Genomic DNA, 14,745 nt, shown 5'->3' with positions numbered 1-14,745 from the left:
AATTGCATTGTTGTAACTAAATACCTGAAGGAGGGTATAGGGAAATCATCTCTTCTATAAATATTGAGCTCCATTTCTGCCTGTGTGACTAATAAGCCATTAATTCTAAAAAAGTCAAGCTGTACTTAGTCCTGACATATGTTCAGTCATTTGAATTGGTGCTGTTTTCAGTAACCAGAGATGGAACAGTTATTAGTGTTTCATCTCAATTCAACTTCACTTGGCCAGGGAAGACCCTGGCTGGACAGAAAAGTGGAGTGCTCTCCTTCTCATACAGACTGAAAGGGCAGAGACCCAGAGACTGGGAAATGTAAGGTGGGATGGCTTGTTTCAGAATAAAGCCCAGGGGTAAGAGTTACTTAAACAACCAGAAAATTTTGGCTTTTAACTCCTTTTTCAATCATAGACAAAATTTCAAGACCTAGTAAGTTAGATTTATTTTGAAGCGATGCACTTCATGCCGATGACAAGTTCAGCACTTTCATACTCAGATCTGAACTCAGCTGAAAGGCATAGCTTGTGAAGTAGAGAGTGTAGTAAACTAATTAGCCTAAGGAAGACTGAATCATGGGGGTCATCTCTGGGAAGGTAAAAGATCATCCAAAAGGAGGTATGCTCATGGGAAGGCAGAGCAGAGGAGCATTGAGAACAGCTCCCCGTTCCTCTATAGTGCTCAGACCACGTGAGCTCTGTGATTTGTTAGCTGTCTGAAGAGCGTATATTATGTTTTTATTCTGTGCTGATCAATTTTATTTATTGTTATATTTCATGTTTGATAACTGGAAATAAAAAATGACTGACAGAATTTTTTATGGCCTTAACCCAACCTGTGGAAGAGAGTCATGTATATAAGTCTGAGAGAGATTGATTCTAATGCACATAACTCAAGGCCTCGATATTTCTTAAAAGTCCGGGTTCCTTTTAGCACCTGATACAAATGAACAAAAATCTTGATGAAAATGCAGATGGTGGTTGTTTTACCATTACTGGCTCATAGCGACCAAAACAGAAACTGGCAAAGATAAAGAGCCTGGAGGTACAACAGCCATAGCAAAGCAATTATAGTGTAATGAGGGAAGGTAAGGCCTTGATAATTCCCTTGATGTCTATGCAACTGTAATGGCCTCCTTGGTCTCAAAGATCATAAATAATAAGGATGAAAAATATCCCTTTGCAGTAATAGACTTTTGCTTCCTAATTTGCATAGGCACACCAAGCAATTGTTTGGTAATTTTTCTACATTTTTCTGCCAGTTGCTGCAGGCAAGTTGCTTGCTACTAACCCAGAAGAACAGGATGTGGTACAAAGTGTTAGTAGATCTGTGTTTCATTAGGAATATGAAATGATGGCATGACTCACATTCAATACTTGTACAGGTTGCACCTACTAAAGGGAGTTAAAGTAAATTAAAAACATAAGATCTGAAAGATAATATTGTCCCTCAGATGTGTTAGCAAGTACTCTATTATTTTAAAGGCAAGAATAATTTAATCCTATTTTAAGTTGCATTTTTCCAGGGCTTAAAAAGGGAAATATTTAATAGCATATGACAACATAACAGAATGATTTCCAGGAACAAAATCTCACAAAAAAGCAAAAAAAACCACTTTTAAAAATTCATTGAATCACAAAACCTGTCAGCGAGTGTGCACAGTCAAGAGATGCCAGAGATTTAAAAGGAACACCTCAGAGGTATGAGGTTCCATCATAAAACCGAAATGAACTATTTTCACTAGTGCTCACTACAAGGGAACTTAGGGATGTTCCCCTATCAAGACTCAAGTTCTCGTAATTGAACTTTCAATAGAAGAAATTTTAGAAGAAATATTGACATTACAAATACTAACAAATCCCAAAGGCCGAACTGATATAGAGAAGGAAGCAGGATATACTGTTTTCCTTTGCCGGGCCTCAGGACTAGAAGCAGCGTTAGTAGAAAAGATGTTTTGTTTTGTTTTGTTTTTTTAAAAAAGGACTCTTAGGAATATCTGAGGCACTACAAACCAGTAAGTTTGACTTCTGTGTCAAGTGTTTTCATAAAAAGTACATGGAAAAGTACAATTAGTAGGACTTTATTTATCACATTACTGTATAGCAGTCTTACCATGCAGTCATATACCACAAACACAGCTTTTAAAGAGGGAAGATGTTAATCGATGAGATCTCAAAATGAGCCAGCAATGTGCGCTTGCAACCCAGAAGGTCAACCGCATCCTCAGCTGTATCAAAAGAGGCGTGGCCAGCAGGTCGAGGGAAGTGATTCTGCCCCTCTACTCTGCTCTTGTGAGACCCCAGAGCCCAGAGGAGGGCCATGAAGATGATCAGAGGGGTGGTGCACCTCCCCTATGAAGACAGGCTGAGAGAGTTGGGGTTGTTCAGCCTGGAGAAGAAAAGGCTCCAGGGAGACCTTATAGCAGCCTTCCACCACCTAAAGGGGGTCTACAGGAAAGATGGGGAGGGACACTTTATCAGGGAATGTAGTGATAGGATGACGGATAAAGGTTTTAAACTGAAAGAGTGTAAATTTAGATTAGATATTAGGAAGAAGTTGTTTCCTGTGAAGTTAGTAAGACAGTGGAACAGGTTGTCCAGAGAGGTTGTTGAAGCCCCATCCCTGGAAGCATTCCAGGCCAGGTTGGATGGGACTTCGAGCAAACTGCTCTAGTGGTAGGTGTCCCTGGTCATGGCAGGGGGGGTTGGAACTAGATGATCTTTAAGGTCCCTTCCAACTTTAACCATTCTATGATTCTGTCATTTTCTGTGATTCTGTGAAGTCATACTTCAATCTGTACGCAACTTTCCTGAAGAGTCAGGGAAAATATGGGTAGGTCAAGGTAACACTGAGTACTTTCATTTCAAATAGCTCTTGACAAGGTCACTCATCAAAGGCTGTCAAAGAAATGAAATTCTCAGAGAGGTTGAAGGACAGCCCTGTTTAGAATTAACAACAGACAAAAAAAAGTCTAGCTGTTGTAGAAATATCTCATCAGTCTGAAGAACTGTGAGATTGTCAGTGAAGCCATAGAATACTTTTCTGGGTTTTCACAACTCAGCACATAAACAATATGGAAAGGAAATGAACACAGAGATGGAAAAGCTTGTTGATATAAAATTATTAAGTACAGTTAAAATTAAAACCGTGACAAGCTGCAAAAGGATACTGTGAAATAGAGTGGAGAGGTGATAAAAAATGTCATCCAGTACAAATTTATATAATACCTAAACATAGAAGTGTAGTACTTTTATTAGATATTATTAATCAGTAAAGAGTTTAGAGTGCCATTGCGGATGAACACCAGCTCAAGTGAAAAAGGACAAATAGAACTGAATCATGAGGAAAGCAATAGGGAACAAACAAAACAAAACAAAACAAAACACAATTAAAAAAAAACTGTGATAGAAAGATCTACAGCTTCATTATTGCTGTGCTCTTCTTATCTTCCCTTCCAAAACGATAGAATGGAATTTGAAATGGTGCAACATGAACCCTAGGAAGGATCTCAACTTTATTAAAGATTCACTGTAACGAGGGATTAACAGTCTGGGATTTTTCAGTCTGTAAAAGACACGACTAAAAGGGGTTGTGACAGATATCTTATAAAATCATGAATGACTCAACTGAGATGAATCAGAAACTGGTATTCATAATCACAAAAAAAAAAAACCCAAAACAGTAAAAGAAGTCACAAGGAATGTAATTAAATTATGAAATTTATTGACTTAGTACAAGCCAGTGGGAATATATTTTTTATGACAGATTCAGCTAGGAATTATTTCAGTCTAGGCTAGGGAAAATTTTAATTGACTACAATTTTGTTGATGCCCTGACTTCATTTTAATACCCAGGACACACACATTAATTTCCTTTTTTCTACCAAAAAAAAAATCCTTTTAAGCTTTAATGACAGAACCGGTTCAGAATTTGCTTTTTCATACAAGGGGCAGTATTTCTCCACAAGTTCATAAAACAATGTCAAAACATTTATTTAGTCATATTTTTGATGAAAAATGGGTCACTTGCTAGTACATGTAGTACTTGGATGGTTATGGGTTTTTTTTAAAATCTACTGCTACTTACAAAACCACATTATTTATAGAATTACATTGTTTGAATTAAAAGCATTTTCTGCTTTCTACTTCTGTTATTTGATTCACATATAAGACACATTTAGGTTTTCTAATTAAACTTAGGCCCCCAAATACATGTTTAAATGCCTGTATGCTTAGACTTCCTCCCAAAATATACTCACAGGAGCCTGTGGGACAACAGCAGGAAGAGACCACAGCCCCACTGGAAACTCCTGAGTCCCATGAGGAGCATTTGAAGGGCTAGAAGTGTATGTTTTACCATTTCATCTTTTTATATTATCTTTTGCTCTAATAGGCTGTGGATCGTTTTTCTGTCTAGCTCTGCCAGCTGGTCTTCCTCAGGTGCAAATCTCATATTCCCCTTCTTCCATGTTCTTCCTTATGCTCCTTTCTTTTCTGTTTCTTACATAAGATATTTCTTTTCTCTCCTTTCTTTTCCTCTCTTCTTCCTATTTTCTTGCTTTAGAATTCTTTGGAGATTCTTGACTGATTTTTATTGATTTAGACTAGAATTGTCTTGTTGCTACTATGTCCACAAGTCAGATTTTATTCAGTTTTCCTTATCTAAAAATCTGAACAAGTCTTACTTTGTTTAATATCGCTTTTAGTTCCTGAGTATCACTTACCCCAGTAGCCCATCTTCTGTTTAACCGAGCACAGCTGTCATATTCTTCTCCTGCCATGCTGATTATATTTCCTCTGTCACATCAAATACAAACCTCTCGCCTCACCTTATAAAGCCTGTCTCCCTTCCCCGCTCATTTCTAATTTCCTAAACTCTTGTGATTCTCCAAAGCTGTCAGTCACTCTACAGAAAATTCCAGATAACTCTATTGATTTCGTTGTTTATATTTTCCACATTCTTGAATGTATTTCTAGTTGTATTTTACAGTACTAAGCATGTTGTCCTGATAAAATTAATCATCTCCCAAATTAAACAGGCCACTGAAAATGAAATAACTGAACTTTGTATGTGTCTCAATATCTGTGTTTGTATCTGCATACACAAATTCTCTTACATCATTTGAGTTTTTCCTGCTGAGCTCAGAATCATAGAATCGTTTTGGTTGGAAAAGAACTTTAAGATCATCAAGTCCAACCACTAACCTAGCACTGCCAAGTTGCCACTAAACCATGTCCCTCAGCACCACATCTACACATCTTTTAAATACCTCCAGGGATGGCGACTCAACCACTTCCTTGGTGTCGTGGTTTGGGTAGCCTGTTTCAATGTATGATAACCCTTTCAGCAAAGAAATTTTTCCAAATAACCAACCTAAACCTCCCTTGGCATGACTTGAAGCCATTTCCTCTTGTTCTATCACTTGTTACTTGGGAGAAGAGACTGATCCCCACCTCTCTACAACCTCCTTTCAGGTAGTTGTAGAGAGTGATAAGGTCTCCCCTCAGCCTCCTTTTCTCCAGGCTGAACAACTCCAGTTCCCTCAGCTGCTCTTCAAAAGACTTGTTCTTTAGACCCCTCACCAGCTTTGTTGCCATTCTCTAAACACAGTCCAGCACCTCAATGTCCCCTCCTGGAGTGAGGGGCCCAAAACTGAACACAGTACTCAAGGTCCTCAGTCGAACACATCATGATATGTTGCTTTATTTATCATAATTGACACTGCACTGGTAAACAAAGCTTTGGTCTATGAAAATTCTCACCCTTCTAAAACTGATTGCCTGTTTTAATCTTTCAAAATGTAAATATTAACCCATGTTTGAGAAAATAAACCATTTTTCTTATGCTCACTATTGTGCTGCTGGTAACCCTGAAGAGCATTTGAGAATATGTAGTGGACCTGAGCAAAGCACATCAGATTAAGCAAAGTTATCTCTATCAATTACTAGCTTTACTGCTGAGCAGGTTCAAAAAACAAGCTGCAGGGGTTTTCTATGATAATCTCAACAAATGGAAAACTGATGATATTTCATATTTTAAACATTCTTTATTTTCCAGGTGTGATGGGGGAATATGAACCAAAAATTGAAGTCCATTTTCCTTACACAGTTACAGCTGCAAGGGGAACTACTGTTAAGATGGAGTGTTTTGCACTTGGCAAGTAAGTACAGACTCTTTCATAATTAGACATCATTGTTTATTAAGATGTGACATACCTAATTTGTTGTTTCATTATTTTACTGGATTTCGTTTTCACAGACAGTCCTTACTGCACACTCAAAGTAAACAATTGACTAAGTAGCCAATTACGAATTCCCTGCCCAGCCATTTCTGTGGACAGTAATTCATTCAAGATAAAAGACTCTTTGTCAAAATGAGAAGTAACATTCTTGTAAACAGAAAAAGGAAAGTTTTTTATTGAAAATTTTACCAGACACACATTTATTCACTGTGATGATAAATCAGTAAATTAGATTTTATTCTGCCAAAATATCATAGTTGGAGAATAAATAAGATTAGCAGTTTTGTTTTTTTTTTCCCAGATGTTAGTTTATATATGAAGCTAAGAGCACAATGTTTTAAACATGCCCTAACACACTTAGTGGCAGTGCCAATTGTTTAATTTCTACCTGACCTAATAGCAGTACTAGAGAAGATGTGTTTAGTATTCTCGTCAAGCGTTTTTTTATACATTTATTGATACATGAGTTTCGGGAGAGAAAAATTTTAGAAATACCTCTTTGCTATTTCATGCAAATTAGATGAGAAGTGAAATTACTTCTCTACACTATTCAGATTACAGAATATAGGATGAAATTGATAACATTTAAATTTTGTTGTGGCAGTTACTAGTATTATTGTTGCCAAGAATACGGGGTGCCAAGGGTAGCATACATTCAGACAGAACTAAGAAGCAAGTCTAGTGATTGAAAGAAATTATTCTTTCTTCTGTACATGTATGTAGCTAAAAACAGGTGTTCCACCGGTGATGCTTCACTAGAGACATACTGCCAAATACAAAGGGTAGGTTTTGGTTGGTGGTTTTTGTTTTGTTTTGTTTTGTTTTGTTTTCAAAAATACCCCATCAAATTCTGTGTGGGGGGTGTGTTGAAAGAAATCTCACTGTATTGAATTCCTTTCAGTTCCATTTGATAGTGGTGCTCCTTTTGGACATTGCCTCCCCACCCCCCGAAGTCATGCTGCTCAATATCATATATTCTGCTTGGTTTTTTTAGTTCACAGCACATACAGGCTCCTTACAGCCTGGCTTTGATTAAGAAATAGTGAAAGGATTTGTAACTCCTGTGAAGGAACTTCACAAATCAGATAGTTTGAGGGGTACCGTATCCTCCATATCAATTCTTCGTATATATTTACCTAAGTAGGAACAAAACATAAGAGGAAAGGAGTTTTAAAGCAAAAATTTATTTTCCTGAAGATCACCACTCCAGCTCGCTCAGCAGGTCTGGTTTTCCAGAACAACCTTTCAAAGCCTGTCTCTACTGCCTGAGAGGGCTTTTAAAATGTTTTTACAGTCATTTTGACGTTCATGTATCACCGGTCGATGGATTTGTTCAGATTTTTCTCTTAACAGTTCCTGTTTACTGGCTGGATGAGAAATGTCTTAGACTTACTTCCCTTCTTGCCTGTTTTTCCCAGTTGACCGACATCTAGATACTCTCATTGAGCAGGTCAACGGAAAGTATTCATCAATAGGTACAGAGGAATTCTGACAAAGTATTTTATTTTTATCTATTTAGGCCCAGTGGAGTTGAAGGAGAGGCAGGACACAGCCAAACCAGTCCAAACGAAATGTGGGAGACCATAGCCCACGTACAGGGCTATGAGACTGTCTAATGGGACATTGGACAGTGTCAGCGGCTTTTGCAAATTCATTCCCCACTTAAATGTAAGCAATAGTTTAGAAAGCAAATGTGAGGGCAGAACTTCTGTAGGGTGAAACACAAGTCATGTTTTATAAAGGAAAGATAAAGAAAGAGGTACATGAGAGAGGACAGAAAAGCAATAAATGGAGAGATTCTCTGAAATGTTGAAATATATGAGGGAAAGAGCTGTTCTGTAGAGGCTGGTGGCTCCAGGCTCTCTCCTGTCCGCAACACTAAACAATTTTCTGCCGGGTCAATAGTTGGCAACGAGGCCCTTTTAGACTCTTGGCTATGGCTGAAGCAGTAAGCAACATGTTAGTTTCTGTCTTCCTCATTTCACTGGAATTAAATTGCAGTTCCTGACAGATTACAAGTCAACTGTCACTTTCCAGTGAAGAGGAGGTATGCCACACGTTGTCCATCACTGACAGGCAAGAAACACAGCTACTGATACCTTCCATCATCAGCACCTTGGGATTTAGTAAACTCTCTCAAAAAGCGTCAGTCACTATTCAAACAGCCTCACAAGGAATGCAAAGGTTGACAGGAAAGGCTTCAATTAGCTTATTTCTATGTTCACATTTGGTGTTAACCTTTAATAAGCAAAAAACCAAAAATACCTGAACCATCAAGGAATTTAAGGTTATCTAATAAATTGACCCCATTTGCTGCTATTGTAATGGGCAGCTATTTTTACCATGCACACTCCTTATCTTCTTTTTGCAGCCATTAATGCACAATCAAATCAGCTGAGTTGAAATTGCTTTCAACCTGATATGGTAATAATTACATGAATGACATTTCAGGGCTCGTTTGAAACCTGGAGGCTGAGGTGGAAGGTAGAAATGCATCAGATTTCCTATTCATTTTCATCATTTTCATCATTTTCATTTTTGTCCTCATCTCTTATTCCCGATAGCTTGTAAGGATCTTTTCTTGTTACGTTGCCACGGGTCCCCATTACCAAACTGAATCAGCAACTAATTTGTGCCTTCTTTATTTAGCGTTTTGAGATTTGGTGTTTTGAATTCTTATTATAAATAACACCGAAGTTGTTCTGCTGTTTTTCTCATGCTTGAATTTAGCTGTCTGAAACACTCACTTTTCTCTATCTGCTGTAGCCATGAGAATGACAGACGTTCCAGTGAGATTTCCTGAAGTAGACATTTGGCAAATATTCCAGAAAGAGCCTAGTCTTTAGTTACAGATTACTGATTTATTAATAGTGTTTATTTAGTACCGCCAGTCACTATGGCTGCAGAAATTAAATAAATTGGAGCTTTGCAGCTTTTGTCTCCAAAAAAAATCAAATGTCTTAATTGCATGACAGTCAGAAATTATCTGAGAAGCAGTCCAGTTACAAGTGAAAATATTATGTTACTGATGCCACCTGTAAATAGACTTTGTTGTTGCTAAAGAATTCAAAGTAATACAGGAGTGAAATACCTCAAAATGTTATTTGTATTAGATAATGCTGCTTATAATAAGCATCAATCATTGGCTAAGAAATCACTGCATCTATCCATGATTGACTGCTGAGGTATAGCAGAAGACATGACAGATAGAGGAATCAAATAAAATTTACCATATTATATATCAGAGTGTGCATTTTGCAATTAGTGATATATCACAATTTGTGCTGGATATTTATGATGGCCCACTTCTGTTGAAAGGCTGTTTTTATAGCCATATTCACTGTCACATCCACACAACTTGTGTTTCTATTACATCTATGTTTCATATATGTCTGTATAAATAGTATACAGATATGATTTCTGCCACCCTTTTAACTATGTCATTTTTATTAGGAACATAAATTTTTGTTTGTTTCATAACAAGAAAGAGGGTATTTTTTTTTTTAAAGAATAATTAAAAAAAACCCACTGGCAATTACAAAGTATTAACATGTATTTTTTGAACTTTTTGTAAGAACAGAACTATATCTTTTTATTTTACACAATTGCTAAATCCTGAATAAGATTTACATTAAGCTTTGCTAAAAAAAACCCAAATAATAATTAAAAAAAAATCTCCTTTAAAACTTACTGAATAGAAGATTTAAAAACATCTACTTTTTAAAAAAAATAAATCTAACCAGCAGTATTTTAATATTTGCTTCTAAGTACCACAATTTTCACTGCTTGTATTGTCTGTTACTTAAAAAGACAAGCTGATTTTTTGGTAAAATGCATAAATGAATTTACTGGTAATGAGGTGGCCGTTTGTAGTCCAGATAATCCTGGTTTTCTAACAAGTTCATAATCTCAATGTCATAACTTAAGTTTATTATGTAAATCAGGAAGACAGATCATGACCTTGTTCTTTGGGTAAGTTCTGGTGAAGAAGCCATCATTTTCCCAGCTGACACTCTTAGACAAACCACAGCATTCCTGGCTTTTCTTGCTCTCAGACACTACCTGCTATGACAACATGTTGCCATGTCCATTTTCTTTCAAATACTACTGACTTTGCTTCCAAGAATGTTTGGAGGGAACTGGTTAAGTCTTTCATTATTTTTGTTTCATGTACTTTTTTAAAAGGAAGAATTCTGATGTCTTCATTTTGCTCCCCATTAAAAAGATATGAAACTAATGCTGCCATTAGGTAAAAGGAATTTAAGTTTTGTCACCACCATGTGATATATTCATTAAAGAAGCATTTCCAGTGATGACTATCCAAGTATTCTTTAATGCTTCCTGACTTTGCAGTATAGTTATCTCATAAGTGATTTTAATACCATTATTTTAACATGGGACTTAAAAGCAGGCATAGATGGAAATATATGGGTTTTTTAAAAGCCTCAAATTGAACAAGTTTTCATAGTTCGAACATGATATGCGACTGGTTTGTCCAAGCTTGCATGAAAAGCTGTAAGTTACAACCCTGAATGAGCACAGACCCCTGCCCTCAGAGGAAAGCAAGAAAAAGGAAGTGTCAGAAATTTATCACTCTTATTTCCCCCCTTTTTTTTTCCTTTTTTTTTCTATTCTTTTCTTTTTTTTCCTTTTTTTTTCTTTTTCTTTCATATAACTCCATGTTACCTTCTTTGTTCCCTTTCACAGAATCACAGAATCACAGAATGGTAGGGGTTGGAAGGGACCTTCAGAGATCATCTAGTCCAACCCCCCTGCCAGAGCAGGGCCACCTACATCAGGTTGCACAGGAGTGCATCCAGTTGGGTTTTGAATATCTCCAGAGAAGGAGACTCCACAACCTCTCTGGGCAGCCTGTGCTCTTCCACCCTCACAGTAAAGAAGTTTTTCCTCATGTTCAGATGGAACTTCCTGTGTTCAAGTTAATGCCCGTTGTCCCTTTTCCTGTTGCTGGGCACCACTGAAAAAACTGTGGGCCCATCCTCTTGACACCCACTCTTCAGATATTTATAAGCATTGATGAAATCCCCTCTGAGTCTTCTCTTCTCCAGCCTAAACAGACCCAGGTCTCAGCCTTTCCTCATAAGAGAGATGCTCCATTCCCCTGACCAACTTCACAGCCCTCCGCTGGACTCTTTCCAGTAGTTCCTTATCTTTCTTGAACTGAGGAGCTCAGAACTGGACACAGTATTCCAGATGTGGCTTCATCAGGGCAGAGTAGAGGGGGAATGACCTCCCTCAGCCTGCTGGCCATTCTCTTTCTCATGCACCTCAGGAGACCATTGGCCTTCTTGGCCACAAGGGCACATCGCTGGCTCATGGTCAACTTTTTGTCCACCAGGACTCCCAGGTCCCTCTCTGCAGAGCTGCTTTCCATCAGGCCAACCCCTAACCTGTACCGGTGCACAGGGTTATTCCTCCCCAGGTGCAGTACCCTACACTTGCCCTTGTTGAACTTCATCAGGTTCCTCTCTGCTCAACTCTCCAACCTGTCCAGGTCGCACTGAATGGTGGCACAGCCTTCTGGTATGTTTTCCACCCCTCCCAGTTTTGTGTCATCAGCAAACTTGCTGAGGGTACCCTCTGTCCCCTCATCCAGGTTGTTGATGCCTCTGTTGACCAAGATGGGACCAAGTACTGACCCTTGGGGAACACCACTAGTTACAGGCCTCCAACTAGACTCTGCACCACTGATCACAACCCTCTGAGATCTCCCATTCAGCTAGTCCTCAATCGACTTCACTGTCCACTCATCTAACCAACACTTCTTAAGCTTACCTATGAGGATATTATGGAAGACAGTGTCAAAAGCCTTGCTGAAGTAGACAGTGTCCACTGCTCTCCCCTCATCCGCCCAGCCAGTCATGCCATCATAGAAGGCTATCAGATTGGTCAGGCATGATTTCCCCTTGGTGAATCCATGTTGACCACTCCCAGTTACCTTTTCCTCTACATGCTTGGAGATGACACTCAGGATGAGCTGTTCTATCACCTTTCCAGGGATGGAGGTGAGACTGACCAGCCTGTAGTTTCCTGGGTCCTCCTTTTTGACCTTTTCGAAGACTGGCATGATATTAGCTTTCCTCCAGTCCTCAGGTGCCTCTCCTGTTCTCCATGACCTTTCAAACTTGATGGAGAGTGGCCCAACAATGACTCCTGCCAGTTCCCTCAGCACTTGTGAGTGCATCCCATCAGGGCCCATGGATTTGTGGGTGTCAAGTTTGCTTAAAAGATCTCTAACTCCATCCTCCTTGAAAGGAGTTTTCCTTTCTCAAGGTTCTCTCTTTTACCTCCATGGTCTGAGATTCCGAAGGGCTGGCCTTATCCGTAAAGACTGAAGCAAAGAAGGCATGCAGTAACTCCGCCTTCTCTGCATCCTCTGTCACCAGGGCACCTACCTCATTCAGCAGCAGACCCACATTTTCCCTAGTCTTCCTTTTACTACTGATGTACTTGAAGAAGCCCTTCTTATTGTCCTTGACATCCCTTGCAAGGTTTAATTCCAAGTGGGCCTTAACCTTCCTTGTTGCATTCCTGCATACTCTGAAAATGTTGCTATACTCCCAAGTGGCCAGTCCCTTTTTCCACACTCTGTAAACTCCTTCCTTCTATCCAAGTTTTTCCAGAAGCTCCTTGCTCATCCATGCAGTTTTCCTGCCTCCTTTGCCTGATTTCCTGCTCCTAGGGATGCACCAGTCTTGAGCTTGGAGGAAGTGGTGCTTGAACACCAACCAGCTGTCATGCACTCCCGTTCCTTCTAGAACCTCAGCCCATGGGATTCCTCCAAGTAGGTCTTTGAAGAGGCCAAAGTTAGCTCTTCTGAATTCCAGGGCTGTAATTCTACATTTTGCCCTGTTTCTTCCATGTAGGATCCTGAACTAATAATTCTTCTACAGACACTCTTTCACATAGATTTTTTAATGTAAAATTGTGTATAATGCACTGACCCTACTTGACTCACACACTTCAGCCTTTTACTCACTGCATTTTAACTTGTGCATCATACCACAGAGTAACTTCTATTTTATTCTCAATATAAACCTCATATTTCATTGGTTTTCTGGCTCCAGACAGAAAAAAAATAAATATACAGTTTATATTATGGTAGTGCCGACAGCCAATTTCGAGTGAGTAATCATACTTTATTTCTCATTAGAACAAATTAGAGGATGTGGGCTATTGCTGTACTTGTAGGTTACCAAAGATTTCAATCTTTGCATCGAAAATAGGATCCCTGGGCCATGTAGACTGCCAAAAATATTGTTTATCTAAAAAAATTAAGTTTTATGCATCCTTTTTTTTTCACTATGGTTATTTTTTAACCACATAGATCAACACATAGAGATCAAAAGAATCAATAGAGAACAGAGCTGACAGACAATTTTTCTTACAAGTCATATGTTTGTTTTTCTGTATTTTTGAGAGACTGTTTTATGCGTGTGCTATTTCTGTATGATAGTAACATCTACACAGTATATCAATATTCTTTCTAAATGTTAGCTTACTTCACTTTAGTAATGTCAAGACTATGTTTTTATTGTGAAATACTCTTAGTTAAAGATGAGAATAAAATAGAGATATTGACTTCCTTTTATTACTGAATTATGATGAGGCTGTTATGATGGAAGCATTGTTCATGTTGTTATATTTAATGTTGCTTTAATAATTCTATTGTAAACTTTGTTTTGAAGACATTTATAGCTCAGTCATAAATGATCATCCCATCTGTAATATGGCTTGCAAAAACTCAGCTCATAGTCCATTTTTAAGTCTTGCTTTCTAAATGAAATAAGGTAAAATAAAAATAAGGTGAAGTTCCATAAAATTAAGTCACACAAGTGAATAAATTTTAGTGACTTGTAATCTAGAAAATGTTCTGAAATATTCTCTTGAAAGAATTAACTCAATCAATTCTGATTAATGAATATCTCAAAGTTTTAATTCCATGGAATATAGGATTTTATTTTATCTCCTTGACCTGATTTTCTTTAAACATATTTTCTAATTGTTCTTCGAACTTTTATTAAAACTGCTATTATTATCTTGTGTCACTATGAATATTTTCATTGCAGACTACGTACATGTAGAGAGAGCTTACTGAAGATTTTTCAATATGCAGAAATAAAAGCAAGAAGTGTTTGGATAAGTGAATAAGATATCTCAGCAAAGACCAGGGTGGCAATACAAAAAATCTGTAGGATCCAGTGAAGGGCATTTGACTGTAACTGTGGAGAACTGCATGAAGTATCTAAAGAAGTTATATTTGCTGGTGTTGCTTATTAAGACAATGACATAGGATAATGGCTATAAAGAAGGTTTCTAGATATTGCAAATCTTTTTGGAGGTGTAATAGACTTTGCACGTCCACATGTTAAAAGGATGTTGCTGTATGGTCTCATCAGTGTTTGGCAAAAAATGTAATGAGGAAGAGAGTAATTTCAGAAAAGAAGGATTGTTAAAGGCACCCAAGAAGTACATCTTTGGTCAAAGGTTT

At 38.0% G+C, this 14,745-nt stretch overlaps 1 protein-coding gene across 2 annotated transcripts in view; it reads left to right on the top strand.

Annotated features, from left to right (window-relative positions):
* Positions 1-14,745, top strand: part of CNTN5 (contactin 5) — a gene marked incomplete at both ends in the record, with an annotated part of 391,394 nt that overhangs the window by 222,504 nt on the left and 154,145 nt on the right. For both annotated transcript variants that reach the window (XM_082483144.1, XM_082483143.1), the window contains one exon: positions 6,050-6,152. In XM_082483144.1, the coding sequence (XP_082339270.1) occupies positions 6,050-6,152 (103 nt within the window). The remainder of the gene's footprint in view (positions 1-6,049; positions 6,153-14,745) is intronic.

The sequence above is a fragment of the Vanellus vanellus genome (assembly GCF_965231255.1).
Source record: "Vanellus vanellus genome assembly, chromosome: 1".
NCBI classification, from domain to species: domain Eukaryota; kingdom Metazoa; phylum Chordata; class Aves; order Charadriiformes; family Charadriidae; genus Vanellus; species Vanellus vanellus.
The sequence above is the reverse complement of the archived record's forward strand: the minus strand, read 5'-3'. Positions and strand labels throughout refer to the sequence as shown.